Source organism: Enoplosus armatus, chromosome 19 (genome assembly GCF_043641665.1).
Source record: "Enoplosus armatus isolate fEnoArm2 chromosome 19, fEnoArm2.hap1, whole genome shotgun sequence".
Taxonomy (NCBI): Eukaryota; Metazoa; Chordata; class Actinopteri; order Centrarchiformes; family Enoplosidae; genus Enoplosus; species Enoplosus armatus.
Genome location: NC_092198.1, coordinates 11,556,227 through 11,565,839, shown reverse-complemented (window position 1 = coordinate 11,565,839; position 9,613 = coordinate 11,556,227). Strand labels below are relative to the sequence as shown.

Below are 9,613 nucleotides of genomic sequence, written 5' to 3'. Positions count from 1 at the left end.
ACATGTATCGGCAATATCAGGGTTGAATCAGTGCTCGAGACTTTTAGAGTGAAATAAAATAAAAATGCATCTCTGTAACTTTAACCCAAAATGGTGTATTTCATTGAGAACACAGCCATATTCTGGGAAATGTTCTTCTATGGATGTCAGTTTGATTGCAAATGCAACAGATCCCTAAGATTTGACTTCCTTCCACTGGCTTGAATATTGCTCGCCCCTAAAAATGCAGATAAACGCCATCTCTCTTGCAGGCGACTCACAATGCAGCAAAGGGCAAAGTTGCGATTGTCAATCCAGCCAGAGAAAGAAACCCCTGAAAACCTTTAGAAAATGATGACATTTATCCAAAGATTTTCAGCCGTCTGATTGTTTTCCAGTTCCCTGATCGTAATCTCACAAAGGAGACGTTGTCTGACTTCGTTTGTGCTCATTTGGTTTCAAAATGACTGCAGATTTTGGAAACAGTAAGCACACACTCCTACACACACATGATCACACATGTAATCATGATTACATTGTCAGGTCTTGAAGTTACTCGACTAAAACATCTTCAGTACACCTAAATTCAAGTATGCATGTGTTTATCCTTTATATCAACAGGATCCAAATCTACACAGTGGGATTTTAGGCCACTTCAACAACATGAGCGGTACTGGAGATGGGGATGTTGATGGATGACACAGGTTGATATAATGTCCCTACGTCTACAGTGGAAGCTGGTAAAAACACAAATCTAAACTGACCGACAGTGCAACACCAGTGTGTAACACCGCCACAACGTCATGACAACCATTTTCAAATTAGCCAGTGTGGAACAGTAAAGGATAAGTACAGGGCTTATTGTTTTTGCGGAGAATAAATTAGAAATGTGCCTCGAGTCCTCAAGGTTTTATGTCAGTAACTTCAGCACAGAAATGTCCACGTCCACAGTCTGTCGCCAAAAAAAAGTGGCCTAATCTTAAAATTGATCTCTTTCTTATGATTTTCTTGATGCAGAAGAGTTGCACTGTGGCAGGAGAGAATAAGGCATTCCCTGGACTGATGGAGGTCCTTCAAGACTTGAAATACCAAATAAAAAGAGCAGTTTACTGTACAAAATAGGTAATCTTACAAATATTTCGAAAATATCTCTTCAAACACAATGGCTCCTTCTTGGAAAGACGAAAAAAAACAAACAAACAGAAAAACAAACAAAAAAAATTGTAATCAGTCTCCGTCCAGCGGTGACCAGTGTTTTCTTCATCTCATCTTCATATTCAATTACAAAACAAAATCCAAACCCGTGTTCCATCTTACAGTGCCATCTCTTAAAGTCTGGTCCATTGTCCCTGTGTGGGGAGGAGGGGAGGACAAGGGCTGTGGCAAGGGCCAGCAGGAAGTCCCTTCATCTCTGCGCTCCTCTCAGGCGGGGGAACAGAGCCTCTCTTGGAAACAGAAAGCCAAACAGGGCCATGGTAAGGCGCATCCAGACAGGCAGGTTTTGTCTCTGATGCCTCCTGAACTGCAAGGAGACAGAAGAAAACACACATCAGGTTATTAGCACCAGGTTGGGCAAGTTAAACCACAACTACTACGCTGGTCGGACTTTCATAATTTCAGTCATGAAAATTGCTTCACAGCCTCTGATTTCATCACGACAGGTTTATGAGGTAAAGCCTTGATGAACTGTGGTAAACTCTGTGAGCTCAAACCATATGACCAAGTAGACTGCATGTTTCCACAACATTAGCTTGTGTCTAGCAAACATGTCTGTCAAACGCACATCCTGCCCGGTACTTGGGTGGGACTCTCACTCCCACACAGAAGTTATAATAGTAATACTTAATGTAGTTGTTTTCTTTCATGGAAAAGTGGATGAAAGGATGAAAATGACCAGGCTAACAACTGTAAAACAAGACATTTTTAATGCTCATCATAAGAACATCACTCTGCCCTCCTCCCTCAGGTTTGAGACAGTCCCTCTTGTCAAATGTCGCACTGCTGACTTCTAAACAAGAACCTCAAAGTGAAACGCTTTCAGAGAGCGCTCTGCCTATTTCATCACAGCTCTCTTGTAATAGCGAAGTCAGCTGAATAATTACCAAAACAAAGCTGAGGAAACTGAAACTGCTCCCTCCTATGGAGCTGCCCTCTCCCACCCCTGTCATCTTATATTGGGATGAGCAGCCCGTGTGGACTACAGACAGATGAAGGGGGTTCCTGCTGAAGACTGATATCTCCCCTCTCCCCCTTCCTCGTCTCTGATCCTGCACGGCTCCCACTGGCTTTCTGAACAGCCGCGCTCAGACATTGCAGCCTGTTGCATAAGCATTCTTGTTACGATCTGTCTCCCCGCTCCCTCCATCAAGGTCTCTACCAGCCTAGCAATCAGAGTCCGCCACAGGCTATTTGATGCAGAACTAGCAGACTGAACTGAATTGAACCAGCATGGCTAAATGTAACCCTAATTGTCCTTAATTGCCTTAATTCTACACTGCTGAGCTTATTTAAACAGTACCCTGGTTGGTTCCACACGAGGCTCATCTTTCTGCTGCCATTTGCACGGGTAGTGGAGAATGGTGTGTACTTTTTAGGTTAACGCAACCCTCACACGATTAAGAAAACTGAACACATGCATGTTTGCTCCTTCACTACATGCTTTCTGAAATTTCCCTGAACGTATCAGCATTTTTATTGGCCACAAAAGTAGTCAAAAGTGACGGATAAGACTCAAACCACACACACAACCTACTTTGCATAAACAACAACAACCCACACATTAGCCCACGCCAGCAACTTCTGCTTGGAGAAGCAAGCGAGAAAAGTCTAACAATAGCAGCAGAGACAATAGAGAGAAGCGATTGGATATCATGAAGGATCACTTGTGATTATTCTCCCTTTGGAATATTCCTACAGCAGCAGTATCAGATCCTGCAGGATAAAACCAACTCCAGTGCAGACAGCAGACAAAAAATGTCTTCTCTCTTATCTCTTTGTTAGAGTTACACGCGCACACCAAAAACACACGCGCGCACACACACACACTGAGGCAGTCAGCGGGACAACTGAGGTATTGTGGGTAGCCGTTAGTCAGATTCTATTTTTAGACCAGCGTATAAACAGCCGGCCAAGTCTACCCAGACACAGACATGCTGCTCCCTCCTGTTTGTGACAGTCACATCGCTCTCACCTGCTCTTTCTCAATCTTAGTCAGAATCTCTCACCATGTATCACTTTCTTTTCATTCTTTATCTAACTCACAATTTCTTTCGATTTCAAAATCTTCTTTTTTTCTGTCTCTTCCTTTTTCTCTGTTTCTTCTTCTTTCTTCTCTAAAACAGTCCCAGCAGCAGATAAGAAACGCTCCCAGTGTATTTGTACTTATTAACTAAGTTCACGGTCACGTGCCTAATGTGAACTCTCAGTCAGAGCTGTAACTGCTTTACAAACACTGATACAAGTAACCCCCTGAGCTGCTATCAAACACACTGATACCAAATCTTGCCAAAGGAGAACAGAAGTGTGAGCACAGGTGGGAGGTGGAACATGTTGTCACTTAATAAGACATCTGTAAAGGTGTGACGCATGTTTCTGTGTGGATTTGTACTTCTCGACATGCACAATTAACTACATATCATGAGCTGCACAAGGTATGTGTGCTTAACTATTCCCTCAGGAGCTTTGCGTACAGTGAGCCTTGCACGCTCAATTCCCTTCATCGTCTCTAAAGCCTTCACAAGTCCCAAAGTGTTTCATGCTTCATGTGGCATGTTCAGTATAAAGACGTCATTTGAGGAAAAATAGTCGGTCTACTTTCAGGTAAAGGACACAAGTAGCAAACAGAAGGTTGACTGTGTCTTTTAAATTACAGAGTGGAGACAAAAGGATAAAGGAAATTGGTCAGAAATGGGAGGGTGTCATTTAATATGCTCTTTGCAAAAAACATTTCCATTCTTCTTCCTAATACTCCAGTTGACTGTAATGACATGGTATCAGTGCCACTAACACAGTATTGGCAGGGTAGTCTGTAAGCCTCTGCTCAGACTGACGTACTCTTTCAGTGGAGATGACCTTGACCACAGTGCCAAACTAAGAATCAATATTTAGATACTGACAGGGGGATGGTGTGTTTCTATGACACTTTCAGCTGTCGCAATGTATTCCTAGCAGCCAGTGACTGAATGCATATTAGTTGTGTAGGTTTCGTATCCTGTATGAATTTACCAAATCCTGCCTTATTAGTAACTTAGGATTTTTCCTTCAGTGTGGCCAAGAAAGCGGTTGAATCACTGCACAGGATATTTTTATCCAGTGTGGGTTGTGGCCAATCCAGCTGGCAAAATGCTGGGTCCCTTTCTTCCCAAGAGTGAGCCACAAATTGGCACAAGGTAGCTTTGATTTGTGTCTCTAATCAAGTTAAAGCTGACATGCATAAATAGTTCACATGTAACACACAAACACAAGTCAACAAAATGCAGTTTAAGTCCTAGCAGCCCCTAGACCCACTGTTGCTTGCTGCTAACCTGTCAACAGACGTTCAACAGGCAAATAGAGCATTAGTTTGGTAATATCCATTTCTTCTTTGAGGTAATGTAAGTCCACTTGAGTTCATATTGTTTACACTTTGACACTTTGTGCTTTAAAGTACACACAGGCTCTGCAGTGGATTGTTTGAAGTGGGAGGTCATTAAAGGATCCACTTCACTGCTTGGGAGTGAGGCTTACCAGTTCAACGTGATCCTGTTGGAACTTGTCTCCGATCTCCCGAAGTTTACGACCGATTTGCGCCTCGACGCTCATCCCTGCCTGCTCCTCTGGCCCCTCTGCCATCCTGTCATCTTCCTCCCCTCTGCCCTCTTCCTCCTCCTCTTCAATCTGCCTCTCTCCCCGGTCCTCCATGGGCTCAAACTGAGCGGGGAAATGTGAGCGTAATCCAGCGTTGCCTAAAAGGAAAACATCAAGCTTCTTAAAACTTGTGTTGTTGTTGGATCTCTAAAATGCCAAGAGGCTGTTGTCAGTGTCATTGCCAAGAGGAATATAAGGCTGAGAGACATGACTGATATCAGTTCAGTAAAACCACTGATGTTTTTTTTTTTTTGGACCAGACAGTGAAAAACCTCAGAAAACACACAGCAGTCTTAAGATAAGCCCAACTATGTTGATTACTATTAATGACCTCAAACACAGCTAAGTCAATATACAATATCTACACTGCTGCTATATTGCTTTCTGAAACCCAAACAGGTTTTTATCAGGTCTTCTTAGATTAACAAATTACAAGGTAAGTACTCCAAGTACAATTGAAGAGTCTACAAACAAGAAGGGAGAGTGTGTGTAGGTGAAAAACTCAAACACCTTATTAAATCGACAACGGCCTCAGTGAACTGCAATCTTTCTGTGTGCTGTGTCACTGAGTTTACTCATTGCCTCTAGCATGCGCTTCTGCAGTCATGCCACTTGGAGGGAAAACAGTTTTTTATGTTATCATGTGTGCAAGAATGTCCTGCTATTCTGCCTCACAGAGGACCATAAAAACTCTAAGAAATTGAGCGTCCTGGTCTGTGTTTGGGAGAAGAAGAAATGGTACAGGGCCAAGTGCATGACATCCATTACTGGTTGGATTCCAACGAACAACAAGGTAACAGTCAGTGGTGTTTATGTATTGGTGACTTTAAACCCAGAACAATATGTACCTCTCACACAAACACAAACAACATTCTACTTCAACATTCGTTCAATTCAATTAGGGTGATGTCACACTGATTTGATTAGGAATGGGGAAACAATATTGGATTAAAGCCGATGGACATATTAGTGTGGGTATGTGCCTTTATGTATGTATGAAATTGGTGTTGTCGGGCTGGAATGTGATAGCATATTCATATTCAAATCTACACAGTAAACAAACTGTTTCTTAGAACAGCATGTTCCTCAAGTTCTCAGCATGCGTCTTATAGGGGATCTTCCAGCTACAAGGAAAATTGATTTCTAAACATTTTTGCAGTAATAATTCTAAATGGAATTTTGTCTAATAGCCCAAGAAAAAAGGGAACGGTCTCCCGCTCTCATCCGATCTGACATTTATCAAATCAGATTGACAGTTTTAAAAACTTTAATCACTGTCTTTGAGAACAGTTGCCACAGTAAGCTACCAGATAAAAGGAATGACTAATCGTGTGAGGTTGCACTAGATGTACAACATTCAATGCTGTACATGCTAAAACCGTAAGCCTGCATCACTTTCAGCAGGGTCACATTATCTCGGCCCTCCTTACCGTGAAAGGGTATGCGAGGCTGCCGGAGCAAGCTACAGGGCAGCGTGTCGATGCCGATGCTGTTGTTGTTGTGGCTCTGCGACGTGGGCACGGCAGCGGTGACGGCGGCAAGGGCTTGTCCAGCCGCGATCTGTGTGGCTTGGTCTTCGTATTTGAGGTCCCTAAAGGGCGTTCCCCAGAGCTGCGAGATGGGCCGTGACATGTCCTCCTCCTCATCATCCATCCGACGCCTCAGCGGTAAACTCCCTGGAGAGAAGAAAGGGACACGAGATGGAAACTTTAGAATGAGGTGTACGTGTGTTGAGTGTTTTGGTGGTACAAATGTAAAATGTATTTGCGGGACTGTGTTTGACTCATACCCATGTGTTTATGATCTTTAGCTCGCAGGTAATTTGGGTGAGATTTGTTTCAATACCAAACAAAAACTGCCAAATATCATCCTGTTATCACTGGAAACTTTGCCCTCTGGCAGATGGAAAACGATCTACATTAAATGAAAATAAATCATTAGTCATTATAATGCCCAGTAAGCGGCTAATGTTGTGTGAGGTAACACTGACAACAAACAAGCAGAGATGGATAGTCTCAGAAGCACAGATGGATCTGCCAATTTAAATTTCTATGGAGAGAAAGGTAATAAACATACAAGAGGCCAGCTGTAGCTAAAGCGATTATCTCTTATAATATAGTGATGAGTAACAACAGGAGCCAAACGTATGGAAACACCCTATGTAGGGGGACCCAGTGGGCGGTTAAAAATGCTACGCCAGATCTGCCACCCTCCCGCAGCAGATTTTGCCAAGCTGTTCCTGATAATGTGCCAAATTGTAATTGAGTGGCAAAAGATCCACAGAAGAGGGTTTTTTTCCCTCAAAACTACCTTAATCTGGAACAGTCAGAGGATTAGCTTCCTCCTGCACAATTCTCCAGCTCAACATTAAAACCTATGCTCGTTGTTCCTCCTCCTCTCTCTCTCTCAACCACACAATCACTGGATGGCTGCCTGTCTACATTATCAACACACACACACACACACACACACACAGCAGTGGGTGGTGCGTGAGTGAAACCAAAGTTCTGGCTAGACTGTCATGTGCTGCGTGCAGCAGCCGTTTCATGGGGGAGATAACGAGTTTCACTCCATCCTCGACTGTGCCTGCTCAACGCAAACACTCGCACTCTCTTCCTCCTTGGCCACGTGCCACAATCTGAACTACTGTTTCATCTTTTTGTCTAGGGTGCTTGTCTTTTCCTTTTCTTGTGTAAGTGGAGACAAATAGGCTGGGTTGACTGGCAAATGCAAAAGTTGAAACTGGATATACTGGTATTGTGTTTACTGAGCGAGGCGGCCCCAGTCATATATCTCTTTGTGAAAGTGTCCCTTTGCATGATGTCATATCAAATGGAGTCAGAGGAGGAAACTACATTTTGCTGTGGAAAAACACTGTCTGATTATCCAGGCCACATAATTAGTGTAATATGTATGTCTCTGAATCGGGCTGTCTATTTTTTTGGTACACAATAAACATATTATTGACCCACACATCCTCTGGCCTCCATTGTTCCCAGGGAATTTAAGAGTGATTTATTAGTGCACACTAATTAGTTGTGCAATACAAAAATTCAAAACAGCCCTAATCTGCCTTAACTTCTCCTCCAGCCAAGTTGAGTTGTACACTAATTTATACTAAGCAAGCAGTAAGGGCCTCTCTGCAACTGTGCCACAAGTTTCACTGAGATCAAATGTGCACTTGTATTGTGTGTCAGTGGCAATGCGAGCCCTGTCTTGAATATCCCCTGGCAGCCAACAGAGGACTGGCAAGATAACCATAGTGTCAGACACATAAAAAAACAAACATAGACAGGGAGACACACAGAAAGACATAACACACACACACAGCGAGAGAGAGAGAGAGAGAGAGAGAGAGAGAGAGAGACACACATACACACACACACACACACACACTGCCTGGGGCAGCAGGGAGGCCTGGCAGCCACTACAGTGCTGGTCAGAGGCTCAAAGCTGCAGCAGAAAGTGGCTCCCTCTGCTGCACCATCTGTGCACTGGGCTCTCCTCCATGCATGGCTGGGGGTGGGGGTGCACACAAGATGAGCTCTGCTGCTATTTCACCTACTGCCTTCATGAAACTAGGAACACATATCCTGTGCATATCAGTGGGCGAGTGACAGCCTGCAATAAGAGCCACAAGAGGGACAAGAGCCAGTCCAGCTAAATGATTTGTGTTTGAATGGTGAATTTGTTGTTATTATTGATCAACTGGGAAACGTGAGCTGTTGTTACTGAACTTGAAAAAGTTACAAACTGCGATTTTCATCAAGATGTTCCGAATCGTTAATAAGGGGGCTCCGGAGGTGCTGCATCTTTATCCGCATCAGGAGCACAATGCCCAGGGCAGCTCAGCCAGTAAACACGCGAGGTCCGACTACCGCAGGCATAACATCCTCAAACTGGCAGCGGCAACATCTCCTAATGCAGAAACCCGTCGAAACAGGATGCTGACACATGGTGCCAACCAAAAATAATACCAACCACAGCCAAAGTTGTGGATTTAAACTAAGAGATTTTCTCTCAGACGCTGTTTTTCTCGCTTAAAAAAACTTAAACTTGGGTCTTGGCTTATTTTTTTACTCGTGACAGCGGCGACAAACTAGTAGGATTTCAAAAACACTTAGAATAGTGTTACAACAGCGTTACTCGCATGGCTCCCATTATCCTCCGTTGATACTTTCTCTTCACTTCGCCTGACAACTCTTCCCCAAAACAAACACCTCTGAGATAAGAGAGCCGAGAGCACATATTAGTCACTAATATAAACTACAAACAGGACAAGTCATTTCACTGTGTAATAACTGCGTGGTGTTCCAATACACTAATTAGCTGTAATACTGTGTAATGAAAAAACACGACAGACCAGCGGTTGTGTGAGAAAGACCGGGCAACGTCAGCCGGGACGGTGAGAATCCACGCGCGAGAGGTGATGGATTGAACCAGGACAGTTCGCCACTGATTCACTTCGTCCGTGGAAACAAGAGAAGAAAGCCTCGCTAATATGACGAACTGGACAGAAATACACCTATAAATGACCTCTGCCAATATGCCAGCACTCCGGGAAGTCCGCTCACCCCGTCGCTGCCCGGGCATGCCCAAGCTGCCCGCACATTTGTTGACAAACTCCCACGATGAAGGAAGCACGCGACGGTGTAATAGAACGATATCTCCCCTTAAATTTGACTAAACGGTCGTTACACTCACCGCCAGCAAACAGGCTTTCCGTTGCGATCGGTGGTATCTTGACAACTTGCTGTTACCTTGTTTCCTACGGACTGTGTTGATCCGA

The 9,613-nt window shown here is 43.9% G+C and overlaps 1 protein-coding gene across 1 annotated transcript; it reads right to left on the bottom strand.

Annotated features, from left to right (window-relative positions):
* Positions 1-1,303: 1,303 nt before the first annotated feature.
* Positions 1,304-9,610, bottom strand: bmf2 (BCL2 modifying factor 2). The gene is made up of 4 exons (XM_070925279.1): positions 9,529-9,610; positions 6,255-6,500; positions 4,705-4,922; positions 1,304-1,501 (listed from the first exon to the last, which is right to left on the bottom strand). The coding sequence occupies exons 2-4, from the start codon at positions 6,475-6,477 to the stop codon at positions 1,385-1,387; spliced, it is 558 nt and encodes a 185-aa protein (XP_070781380.1). The 5' UTR covers positions 6,478-6,500; positions 9,529-9,610; the 3' UTR covers positions 1,304-1,384.
* Positions 9,611-9,613: the final 3 nt, after the last annotated feature.

Coding starts and splice junctions, on each gene's coding strand:
- bmf2 (XM_070925279.1), bottom strand. CDS start 6,477: ATGGATGATGAGGAGGAGGACATGTCACGGCCCATCTCGCAGCTCTGG. Junction 4,923..6,254: donor GCCTCGCATACCCTTTCACG/GTAAGGAGGGCC, acceptor TTTTCCTTTTAG/GCAACGCTGGATTACGCTCA. Junction 1,502..4,704: donor AACAGGATCACGTTGAACTG/GTAAGCCTCACT, acceptor GTCTCCTTGCAG/TTCAGGAGGCATCAGAGACA.